The 12,500-nt window shown below is 49.8% G+C and overlaps 1 protein-coding gene across 2 annotated transcripts in view; it reads left to right on the top strand.

The window, feature by feature from the left end:
• The window catches only part of LOC106566890 (plexin-A1), a 280,529-nt gene that overhangs the window by 228,960 nt on the left and 39,069 nt on the right, over positions 1-12,500 (top strand). For both annotated transcript variants that reach the window (XM_014135443.3, XM_014135442.3), the window contains exons 11-15: positions 5,277-5,373; positions 7,378-7,568; positions 10,969-11,120; positions 11,587-11,707; positions 11,828-11,964. In XM_014135443.3, the coding sequence (XP_013990918.1) occupies positions 5,277-5,373; positions 7,378-7,568; positions 10,969-11,120; positions 11,587-11,707; positions 11,828-11,964 (698 nt within the window). The remainder of the gene's footprint in view (positions 1-5,276; positions 5,374-7,377; positions 7,569-10,968; positions 11,121-11,586; positions 11,708-11,827; positions 11,965-12,500) is intronic.

Below are 12,500 nucleotides of genomic sequence, written 5' to 3'. Positions count from 1 at the left end.
CTCAGGACCGGTAGCATCTACACTCTAATCAGTTGTATCAGACTCAGGACCGGTAGCATCTTCACTCTAATCAGTTGTATCAGACTCAGGACCGGTAGCATCTTCACTCTAATCAGCTGTATCAGACTCAGGCCCGGTAGCATCTTCACTCTAATCAGCTGTATCAGACTCAGGACTGGTAGCATCTTCACTCTAATCAGCTGTATCAGACTCAGGACTGGTAGCATCTTCACTCTAATCAGCTGTATCAGACTCAGGACCGGTAGAATCTTCACTCTAATCAGCTGTATCAGACTCAGGACTGGTAGCATCTTCACTCTAATCAGCTGTATCAGACTCAGGACCGGTAGCATCTTCACTCTAATCAGCTGTATCAGACTCAGGACCGGTAGCATCTTCACTCTAATCAGTTGTATCAGACTCAGGACCGGTAGCATCTTCACTCTAATCAGCTGTATCAGACTCAGGACCGGTAGCATCTTCACTCTAATCAGTTGTATCAGACTCAGGACCGGTAGCATCTTCACTCTAATCAGCTGTATCAGACTCAGGACTGGTAGCATCTTCACTCTAATCAGCTGTATCAGACTCAGGACCGGTAGCATCTTCACTCAGTCTGAGAGACTCTGGCAAAGAGGGAGAGAGAGAGGAAGAAAGAGAGAGAGAGAGCGAGAGAGAGAGATGGCATGTACAAGGAAGGGAAGGGGGTTTCGCAGTATCATAGGGAGCTGGGAGCGGGCCCCTCGTTGATGTTATATTTTTAATCACACGCTCAGGTATCCCTTCAAAATGACTAATTATCTACAGGTGACCTGCACAAAAGGCACTGGGTTCTTCCCCCTCTCCTGAGCAGCATCTGCCCTGTTTTGTTAACATTGGCACTTTTCAGCCCAGCAGACACACTATATCCAGCCTACACACACACACACACACACACACACACACATACACACATACACACAATACACACACACATACACATACACATACACACACACACACACACACACACACACACACACACACACACACACACACACACACACACACACACACACACACACACACACACACACACACACAAACCAGCACACTCTCCGCTCTATATGAATAGCCCAGAACAATCAATCCAAGGAGGCAATTTCTGAAGAGGAAAGAGGATAAAGATGAAGTGCTGGTTCATGTATGTTGTTTCTACTGAGGTCAGGGACACGTTTTTGCTCACCTTGTGCTTTAGTTTTCTCCTTGGGGTCTCCTGGGTTTTCTCTGTTCGCATGGCCGATTAATAACACACACCAGGCCAGGACATAGTAATGAGCCTGATTACTCATCCTGGAGCAGTGTATGAGAGGAGCAGAGAGGAGCAGAGAGGAGCGGAGAGGAGCAGAGAGGAACTGAGAGGAGCAGAGAGGAGCAGAGAGGAACTGAGAGGAGCAGAGAGGAACTGAGAGGAACTGAGAGGAGCAGAGAGGAGCAGAGAGGAGCGGACAGAAGCAGAGAGGAACAGAGGGGAACAAGAGGAACAGAGAGGAACTGAGAGGAGCAGAGAGGAGCAGAGAGGAACAAGAAGAACAGAGAGAAGCAGAGAGGAGCAGAGAGGAGCAGAGAGGAACTGAGAGGAGCAGAGAGGAGCAGAGAGGAGCAGAGAGGAACAAGAAGAACAGAGAGAAGCAGAGAGGAGCAGAGAGGAGCAGAGAGGAACTGAGAGGAGCAGAGAGGAGCAGAGAGGAACAAGAAGAACAGAGAGAAGCAGAGAGGGGCAGAGAGGAGCAGAGAGGAACTGAGAGGAGCAGAGAGGAGCAGAGAGGAGCAGAGAGGAACAGAGAGAAGCAGAGAGGAGCAGAGAGGAGCAGAGAGGAACAGAGAGGAACTGAGAGGAGCAGAGAGGAACAAGAAGAACAGAGAGAAGCAGAGAGGAGCAGAGAGGAACTGAGAGGAGCAGAGAGGCAAATGAGGAACAGAGGGGAACAGGAGGGACAGAGGGGAACAAGAGGACAGAGGGGAACAAGAGGACAGAGGGGAACAAGGTGACATAGGGGAAGAGAGGAGCAGAGAGGCACAAAGAGGAACAAGAGGAACAGACGGGAACAAGAGGGCAGAGGGGAACAAGAGGAACAGAGGGGAACAAGAGGGGGACACAGATGAGCAGAGAGGAACAAGAGGTACAGAGAGGGACAGAGAGGAGCAGAGAGGAACAGAGAGGAGCAGAGGGGAACAGCGAGGCAAAAGAGGAACAGGAGCAGAGCAGAGAGGAACAGAGAGGAGCAGTGAGGAACAAGAAGAACAGAGAAGCGGAGGGGAACAAGAGGAAGAGAGGAGAACAAGAGGAACAGAGAGAAGCAGAAAGGAATGGAAAGGAACGGAGAGGAACAGAGAGATAGAGAGAGGAACAAGAGGAACAGAGGGGAAGAGAGAGGTACAGAGAGGAGCAGAGATGAGCAGAGAGGAGCAGAGAGAAACAAAAGGAACAGAGAGTCAAAAGAGGAACAGAGGGGAACAGATAGAAACCGAAGGGAACAAGAGGATCAGAGAGGGAACGAGAGAGACAGGACTGCCTATCATATCCTCACAGCAGAGCCCATCTAGGTGTGAAGAAGACACTCATCCTGGCTCTCTCCTGTCCTGTCTCTGCCTGGTCCTGGCTCTGCCTGGTCCTAGCTCTGCCTGGTCCTCTCTGCCTGGTCCTGTCTCTGCCTGGTCCTGTCTCTCCTGTCCTGGCTCTGCCTGGTCCTGGCTCTGTCTGGTCCTAGCTCTGCCTGGTCCTCTCTGCCTGGTCCTGTCTCTGCCTGGTCCTGTCTCTCCTGTCCTGTCTCTGCCTGGTCCTGTCTCTCCTGTCCTGTCTCTGCCTGGTCCTGGCTCTGCCTGGTCCTGTCACCCCTGTCCTGTCTCTGCCTGGTCCTGTCTCTCCTGTCCTGTCTCTGCCTGGTCCTGTCTCTGCCTGGTCCTGTATCTGCCTGGTCCTGGCTCTGCTTGGTCCTGGCTCTGCCTGGTCCTGTCTCTCCTGTCCTGTCTCTGCCTGGTCCTGGCTCTGCCTGGTCCTGTCTCTCCTGTCCTGTCTCTGCCTGGTCCTGGCTCTCCTGTCCTGTCTCTGCTTGGTCCTGGCTCTGCCTGGTCCTGTCTATGCCTGGTCCTGTCTCTCCTGTCCTGTCTCTGCCTGGTCCTGTCTCTCCTGTCCTGTCTCTGCCTGGTCCTGTCTCTGCCTGGTCCTGGCTCTGCCTGGTCCTGTCTCTGCCTGGTCCTGTCTCTCCTGTCCTGTCTCTGCCTGGTCCTGGCTCTCCTGTCCTGTCTCTGCCTGGTCCTGTCTCTGCCTGGTCCTGTCTCTCCTGTCCTGTCTCTGCCTGGTCCTGGCTCTCCTGTCCTGTCTCTGCCTGGTCCTGGCTCTCCTGTCCTGGCTCTGCTTGGTTCTGGCTCTGCCTGGTCCTGGCTCTGCCTGGTCCTGGCTCTGTCTGGTCCTGTCTCTCATGTCCTGTCTCTGCTTGGTCCTGGCTCTGCCTGGTCCTACACTACAGAACCTGACTGGTGAATGACATGGCATCGGGTTGATCTCACGCTGGCATCATGGTGTGATTGGCATGTTGTAAACGGGCACATGAATAAAGCATGGCGGTGACGGCGAGGAGAACAGGGCATCCCGGTGTTTGGTGGCCGTGGTGTCGCGGGCGGACTAATCGTGGCCTTTAAAGTTTAATGTGGGCCTACCACAGAGAGGCATCAGGAGCAGGGTTAGAATGCCGGAGTCCAATGCCTCCTCTCATTAATGATGTATGGACATCACACTGCTGCAGTAGGGTAGTAGGCTGGGATGTTATGTTGGGATCCCATGTCCTGCCCAGATTGTGTCAGAGCAACACTCTACTGATTTAACAGACCAGAGTGGTTGAGGTCATTATGGCCAAATGGGTTCTTGTAACAGAGGCAAGGGAATGTGTTGATGAGTTCAATTAGGACCAGAGTGTTCAGGTCAGATCACTGAATAAGGCTGTAAATACAACTGAAATAAACTGAAATAAACATAAACGAACTGAAACAAACTGAAACAAACTGAAATAAACATAAACAAACTGAAACAAACTGAAATAAACTGAAGAAGAAGATGTGGAGGCTAGTGTTAATTAACTAGGTTGATGATTGGTCTTTATGACCAGGCTGTGTGTTGATTGGGTGAAAGGTTGGGTGAAAGGTTGGGTGAAAGGTTGGGTGAAAGGTTGGGTGAAAGGCTGGGTGAAAGGCTGGGTGAAAGGTTGGGTGAAAGGCTGGGTGAAAGGCTGGGTGAAAGGTTGGGTGAAAGGCTGGGTGAAAGGTTGGGTGAAAGGCTGGGTGAAAGGCTGGGTGAAAGGTTGGGTGAAAGGCTGGGTGAAAGGCTGGGTGAAAGGTTGGGTGAAAGGCTGGGTGAAAGGTTGGGTGAAAGGCTGGGTGAAAGGCTGGGTGAAAGGTTGGGTGAAAGGCTGGGTGAAAGGTTGGGTGAAAGGTTGGGTGAAAGGTTGGGTGAAAGGCTGGGTGAAAGGCTGGGTGAAAGGCTGGGTGAAAGGCTGGGTGAAAGGTTGGGTGAAAGGTTGGGTGAAAGGCTGGGTGAAAGGTTGGGTGAAAGGCTGGGTGAAAGGCTGGGTGAAAGGCTGGGTGAAAGGTTGGGTGAAAGGCTGGGTGAAAGGCTGGGTGAAAGGCTGGGTGAAAGGCTGGGTGAAAGGCTGGGTGAAAGGCTGGGTAAAAGGCTGGGTGAAAGGCTGGGTGAAGGGTTTGACACTCCTCTGACTTTGGTGCCCAATGGGAGGAGGCACAGGGCTGGGAGGAAGAGGTGCAGGACCTAAATGAGACGTGTCAGGGAACAAATTGAAAATGCCAATTTCACTTACTTCTCGGCATCGCTCTTCACGCCTAAATTCTGCCACTTATTTAATGTGTAAATTAATCTAGATCCTTCCCTCCCCTTAGGTCAACCAATGTGTGTGTGTGTGTGTGTGTGTGTGTGTGTGTGTGTGTGTGTGTGTGTGTGTGTGTGTGTGTGTGTGTGTGTGTGTGTGTGTGTGTGTGTGTGTGTGTGTGTGTGTGTGTGTGTGTGTGAGAAAGTGGGGTTGTTTTTTTGGTCTCCATACCAGGACATGGATACAGTGTATTCTGTGACTGGGTGAAGGGTGACGTTCTCTGTCTCTTACTCCCTCCTTCAAATCGATCTGTCTCTTGCTAACACAGTGCTGTGAATACTGACACTGAATGTTCAGGCTCCATGAGGCTCGTAGATTCTGACCAGCTTTAGTTTCTCTCTCTCTCCCTCTTTCCAGTATGACTATGAGGGTAATGACCTAAGTGACCTGCCTGTGGATCTCTCTGTGGTGTGGAATGAAAACCAAGTCATCGACAACCCCTTCAACATACAAGGTAAAACCTATCTCCTCTTCTCCACATCCTCCCTTGCTCCCTCCTCTCCTCTCTCACCTCTTCACTACACTTTTTTAAATCCCTAAGATCCGATTGGAGGGGCCCCTTCCTCTCCAGCAGCACGTCTTTGAAAGGGAATAAAGTGTTTTTTCGCATGGCTACGGCTTTTGCTAGGCCCCGCTGGGTTCAATAACGTTATCTCTTTTAGCGCTGTCTGCAGTAACTCCGACGCGCACCTCCAAAACAACACGCAGCAGACCAATAGAGTGTTGATGGATGGAAGTCGTGGAGGACAACACGGTTTGGCCCTTTAATCCTCTGTGATCTGGCAGGTCTGGGGTCAGATCCTGCTCTTGCTGCTCAGAAGGCTCATCCTGCTGGATGGAGAGCCAGGTCTCAGTCATCACTAGGGAATGGAGATAGTCAAGTAGCACTGTCTTTAAGATAAGCATGCTAGTTGATCACACATGGAGCCAACATTATCCTTTACCAGTGGGGTATGGATGGATGCAGAAGGAGATAGATCCAGTCTTTCCCCACCATGTGGCCTAGCTGGGTGTTAACCCTAGCTGGGATTAGTTAGTTGATACCCTTTCCGACATATTTAGCTGGCAGAGAGAAAGGACAGAGGTAATATATTATAATGATGTCAGATACCCCACTCTGATCATTGGATCAAGGTCATGTGATCTGACCCCGCTGCACACGCTTTTTGTCTAATTGCGTTTATCGCTTGGCCTCATTTGTTTAATTGTCATTTGCGGCCCGGACTCTGCGTGTTGGTGTTGGGGCAGCTGGGCCTGTACGAGGCTGACGCCCGGCTCTGGTCTACGGTGTCTGTCTGACTGCTGTAAAAGTCTTAACATTAAAGGAGAGTGGATTACTTTGACCCCTCTCTCTCAGTAATGTAAGATAAGTCGAGGTCTTAACGAGCAGACGGTGGGACATCATGTCCTTTAGCATCACCTTGGACGCTGAGACTTAACCCCTCTGTATTCTACCCTGTCAGCGCTTTTTCACAAACTCTGAATCTACACACCCAATTTCTCCTGTTGGAATACAGTGTTTTCCATAGTAACATCTGTTAAAGCTGGAACAGAAATTAAGAATATAAACTTTATTAGTGACTGCTGTGCAGAGGCCAGTTACACTGTGCTCTGCCCAAACTTCCACGCTTAATTTGACATGTTGAAACTTCCCCAAACTAAATGTTAAACTAGCCCTGCTCATTCAAGCCATACAAAGACCTTCTCCTCCCCTTTCCCCACCGTCCCCTGTGTCTTCTCTCTTTTTCTCTCCCTCCTCCTCCCTCCCTCCCTCCCTTCCTCCCTCACTCCCTCATTCCGTGAATCACAGTGAATTACCCATCTCTGCCAGACTGCCCGAGAAAGCCCAGCTTTGCCCAGGTGTAAAAGTGGAAATGTTCATGTAATTAAATAATTCATTTGGTTCAGTTTAATTAGCACAGCGCTACTTTTTAGCTTTGCCGTGTCAAATCAGATTATCAGGCAGGACTGCAGCCTCCTTTGAAATCCTGTGTCCGTCTGTCTGTGGAGCGCCGTACCTGCTGTTTGTTTTTCACCCTCTCTCTCTCTCGTTTCCTTCTCTCTCTCCTTTTCTCTCTGTCTCTCTTCCCTCTATTTTCCTCTCTTTCACGCACTCTCTCTATTTATCTCTTTCTCTCTTTGCTCTCTCTCCATCTTTCTCTCACTACGCCACAGAGGAATATGGCCTTAGGAGAGACCTGCTATCCCTCTCTATTTCTTTCTACAAGATAACAATTCCTGCTGCTAATTCCTAATTCTTTCAAAAGCATAATTCTGAGTATTAGTGCCCCTCCCCATAAAAAGCTGTTTTCATTTCTTAGTTAATTTATTCTTTTTCACGCAACACCATGAAGGTGGTGAAACTTAAAGTTATTCTCACACAACAATGTAACTCTTATTGCAATGCCTGTGAGACTAAACGTCATCTCTTCCTGTGTCCTCTCTCTCTGTTTCTCAGCCCACCTGTATAAGTGCTATGCGCTGAGAGACAGCTGTGGGATGTGTCTGAAGGCTGACCCCAGGTTCGAGTGTGGCTGGTGTGTCCAGGAGAAGAAGTGTTCTCTGAGACAGGAGTGTTCCCCGCTGGACAGCAGCTGGATGCACCCCACTGCCGGCAACAGCCGCTGCACACACCCCAAGATCACTAAGGTGAGACTGTGTGTGTGTGTGTGTGTGTGTGTGTGTGTGTGTGTGTGTGTGTGTGTGTGTGTGTGTGTGTGTGTGTGTGTGTGTGTGTGTGTGTGTGTGTGTGTGTGTGTGTGGGATCCAGTTGGATCTACTGGATTGGAGATTACAGTCAGACGTCGTCAGTTGCTCTGTGTCTCAGTGACGATCTAATGCTGAGTCCACCTACCCACAGTAACGAGTCTATCTCTCACTCCACCTACCCACAGTAACGAGTCTCTCTCACTCCACCTACCCACAGTAACGAATCTATCTCTCACTCCACCTACCCACAGTAACGAGTCTCTCTCACTCCACCTACCCACAGTAACGAGTCTATCTCTCACTCCACCTACCCACAGTAACGAGTCTATCTCTCACTCCACCTACCCACAGTAACGAGTCTATCTCTCACTCCACCTACCCACAGTAACGAGTCTATCTCTCACTCCACCTACCCACAGTAACGAGTCTATCTCTCACTCCACCTACCCACAGTAACGAGTCTATCTCTCACTCCACCTACCCACAGTAACGAGTCTATCTCTCACTCCACCGACCCACAGTAACGAGTCTATCTCTCACTCCACCGACCCACAGTAACGAGTCTATCTCTCACTCCACCGACCCTCAACGACGAGTCTATCTCTCACTCCACCTACCCACAGTAACGAGTCTATCTCTCACTCCACCGACCCACAACGACGAGTCTATCTCTCACTCCACCTACTCCTGATCTAACCTCTCACCCAAATTACTTTGGTCCTTTAAGCCATTCAAAAACAAATGCAACACATTTCCTCCATTATTGCAATTTACAGTATTTGCTGTACCTGACACCTTGCTGGGAGGCACATGCAGAGCATTGTGAGTCCGTCTGCATTTGTCTGTGTACTTGAATCTACTTATAATTCACTGTATCACAATTCCAGTGCTAGAGATGAATGTACTTTGGTGCGTAAAGTGCAAATCAATCCCAGAACAACAGCAAAGGACCTTGTGAAGATGCTGGAGGAAACAGGTACAAAAGTATCTATATTCACAGTAAAACGAGTCTTATATCGACATAACCTGAAAGGCCGCTCAGCAAGGAAGATGCCACTGCTACAAAACCGCCATAAAAAAGCCAGACTACGGTTTGCAACTGCACATGGGGACAAAGATTGTACTTTTTGGAGAAATGTCATCTAGTCTGATGAAACAAAAATAGAACTGTTTGGCCATAATGAATATCGTTATGTTTTGGAGGAAAAAGGGGGAGGCTTGCAAGCCAACTTATTGTGGGAAGCTTGTGGAAGGCTACCCGAAACGTTTGACCCAAGTTTAAACATTTTAAAGGCAATACTACCAAATACTAATTGAGTGTATGTAAACTTCTGACCCACTGGGAATGTGATGATAGAAATAAAAAGCTGAAGTAAATCATTCTCTCTACTATTATTCTGACATTTTCACATTCTTAAAGTAAAGTGGTGATCCTAACTGACCTAAAACAGGGAATTTTTACCAGGATTAAGTGTCAGGAATTGTGAAAACTGAGTTTAAATGTATTTGGCTAAGGTGTATGTAAACTTCCGACTTCAACTGTATCTATCTCTGTCTCTCTCTCTCTCTACCTCTCTGTCTCTTTCTCTGTCTCTTTCTCTCGCTCCCTTTCTTTCCCTATTTCTCTCTCTTTCTCTCTCTCTTTCTCTCTCTCTCTCGCTCTCTCTTTCTATCTCTCTTTCTATCTCTCCCTCTCTCTCTTTCTCTCTCTTTCGATCTCTCTCTTTCTGTTTCTCTCTTTCTCTTTCTCTGTTTCTCTTTCTCTCTCTTTCTCTATCTCTTTCTCTCTCTCTCTTTCTTTCTCTCTCTTTCTCTCTTTCTTTAACTCTCTTTCTCTGTCTCTCTTTCTCTCTCTCTTTTGCTCTCGCTCTCTCCTCTCGTTCTGTCAGGGAGTGTGCCTGTGTGGGGGGGTCATGTGAAGTACCCCTCTGAAACCAATTAAAACACACTACTTCACTGTTTTAACTCTCATTGGCAGAGTTCAGTGTTCAGAGGCTAGTGCTTTCCTCATGCCAGGTCCTAGGGGTTCCTAGGGGTAGAAGAGTCAGACTGAGAACTCATAAGATTAGAAAACATACTAGAGAGGCTATATAACACAGAGACCATGTGTGTCTCACACCCTACTGTAGGATGCTGACGGTGCTCCACCATTCATTTTGTTCTGGTTGTTATTATGGCTATAAGAGTCACCCCTCAGCCTCACAACAACCCCCTCACTCCCCCTTGACAAACAATGTGCCACACAATTTGGCAATGTTAGGTTGGTTCATACTGTGTTTGTCTGCTGTACTATTTCTAAAGGCCCTACTGTCCTTCCCTAAACAGAGTCCCTGCCACTGCCTGATGACATAACTGCCATCCTTCACCAGCTTCTCCTGGAGCACATTAACAACCCAGTTTATAGCCTGCCTCATGTTGGCCATGTCGCCCTGGTTCCCAGTCCAACCACAGCAGTGTCACGCTGCTTCTCACAGGCCTTTAGCTACCACTACCATGTCATCATGTGGTAGAGGGATAACTCTGGGGCTGGGTGAGGTTAGTCTGCTGTGAGGGCCTGGCCACTGGGGTTGCTCCTGTGGCCACTACTGAACCCAGGGATGGCCAGCCAATGAAACGCCACCATGCCTCGGGACATGCCAAGGTGCCGTTTCCCCGACATGCCTTGCCCAGCCAACCATGTGGTGGAACAGGCAACCAGTGAGATTACCCATAATTACCTTGTGATGGTTGTTAGAGGCCGCCTCCCGGACGCTGCCGCCTCACATCAGTCACCATATTTGTTTTGTCATGCCACACCTGTCCTCGTTACGGGGAGTAATTTGGCTAAATAAATCCCATTATGGTGCTGCTGTGTGGAGCGTTGCTACAAAGCAGTGATGAGGGAGCCGATGTAATATGTTTCAGTTAGGTGGAGAAGAGGCCTTTCGCTGTGCGCCACACAAGGTTTTTCTGTTTTTCAAAGCGGAGAGGTGATTTTTCTTCATTAAAACATGGCTCGCTGGATTATGGTGTTTGGGTGAACAAGAGAGAAAGGGAGAGAACCTTACAGTTGTTACACATCCCCTGCTGACCATTCACAGACTTCTCTCTCACAAAGTCCCCTTTGGTCTGCCCTGCATACACTTACAGTACAGCGGTTGGCCTCACCTTGCCTCTCAGTGGCTTCTAACCATACAGTCATTGGTTCTGACATTGATCTTCCCCTCCTTCCCTCCCTCCCTCCTTCCCTCCTTCCCTCCTTCCCTCCTTCCCTCCTTCCCTCCCTCCCTCCTTCCCTCCTTCCTTCCCTCCCTCCTTCCCTCCTTCCTTCCCTCCCTCCCTCTCTCTGTTTGTGTTGCAGCTGTTTCCGGAGACGGGGCCGAGACAGGGGGGCACCAGGCTGACCATCACGGGGGAGAACCTGGGCCTACAGTTCAGGGACATCCAGACAGGAGTGCGTCTGGGCAAGGTGCCCTGTATCCCCATTGAGGAGGAGTACATTAGCGCTGAGAGGTGAGGAGGCTCAGCTGCCTGGATCTCACCACTTTCATATTACCATCGCCCCTCCCTCTACACCTGTGCTCTGTGTCCATCCTCCTCTCCTCAGTGTATACCTCCTGTCCTCCTCTGATTCTCTCCATCTCTCTTCACCTGTCCTTTCGCTCTCTTTCTCTCAGTGTATATTATTTCCTCTCCCCATCTTGAGTATTCTCCTTCCTGTCCTGTGATATTCACCTCCCTGCTCTACTCTATTCAGATAGATCAAACAATCTATCCAAACATCGGGTTGGTGGCGAATGCTCCTTTAAAATTGGAGGATTCACTACGCAAATATCAGACACCCTTACAGTAGGCTACAGCTGACCTCACGGGTGAACGCTCATGTGAATCCCTAACTCCCCTCTCCCTCCCTCCATCTCTCTCGCTCTCTCTCTCTCTCTCTCCGTACCTTCCCTACCCTCGTCTCTTCCACGTACAGAATTGTGTGTTTGCTGAACGACGCCACGGGTTACCGCGTGCAGGAGGCCAACGTGGAGGTGTGTGTGAGGGACTGCCTGACGGACTACAGGGCCCTCTCAACCCGGGCATTCACCTTTGTGGTAAGTCATATCCAGATGACACACTGGATGGATCCTTACATTAGACTGAGTATTGATGATTTAGTTTTTTGCTAATCTAAATGTATAAACATATGTGTTATGGTTTACCTCCATCTCCAGACACCCTTCTTCACTCGAGTGCTACCTGCTCAGGGTCCTCTCTCTGGGGGCACCAGGGTCACCATTGAGGGCAACCACCTCAACGCCGGCAGCTCTGTGTTTGTCAACATCGGTCGCCACCCCTGCCACTTCAAAAGGTGAGTGTCTGTCATTGTCTGTCTGTCTGTCCACCTGTCTCTACTTAGCTCTCAGAACCAAGTAATACCACAGTGGATCCACCATGCACAGTGCTGTACATTTACTGTCTATCTAAGGAATAGTAAGGGTCAAACAGCCATTGGGGCTGCTCTGCATTGAGCTGAGAGGTAGGTAGAGCCCAGCCAGGGAGTGTGAGGGCCAGGTTCCTGACAGGGGGAGGGAGGGGAGATACAGGCGGGGTGAGGAGAGGAGAGATACAGGGGGGGGAGGAGAGGAGAGATACAGGGGGGGTGAGGAGAGGAGAGATACAGGTTGAGTGAGGAGAGGAGAGATACAGGGGTGGTGAGGAGAGGGGAGATACAGGGGTGGTGAGGAGAGGGGGAGATACAGGGGGGGTGAGGAGAGGAGAGATACAGGGGGGATGAGGAGAGGAGAGATACAGGGGGAGTGAGGAGAGGAGAGATACAGGGGGAGTGAGGAGAGGAGAGATACAGGGGGGGTGAGGAGAGGGGAGATACAGGGGTGGTGAGGAGAG

Source organism: Salmo salar, chromosome 13 (genome assembly GCF_965601325.2).
Source record: "Salmo salar chromosome 13, fSalSal1, whole genome shotgun sequence".
Classification (NCBI taxonomy): Eukaryota; Metazoa; Chordata; class Actinopteri; order Salmoniformes; family Salmonidae; genus Salmo; species Salmo salar.
This window is presented reverse-complemented; position numbering and strand designations above follow the sequence as displayed.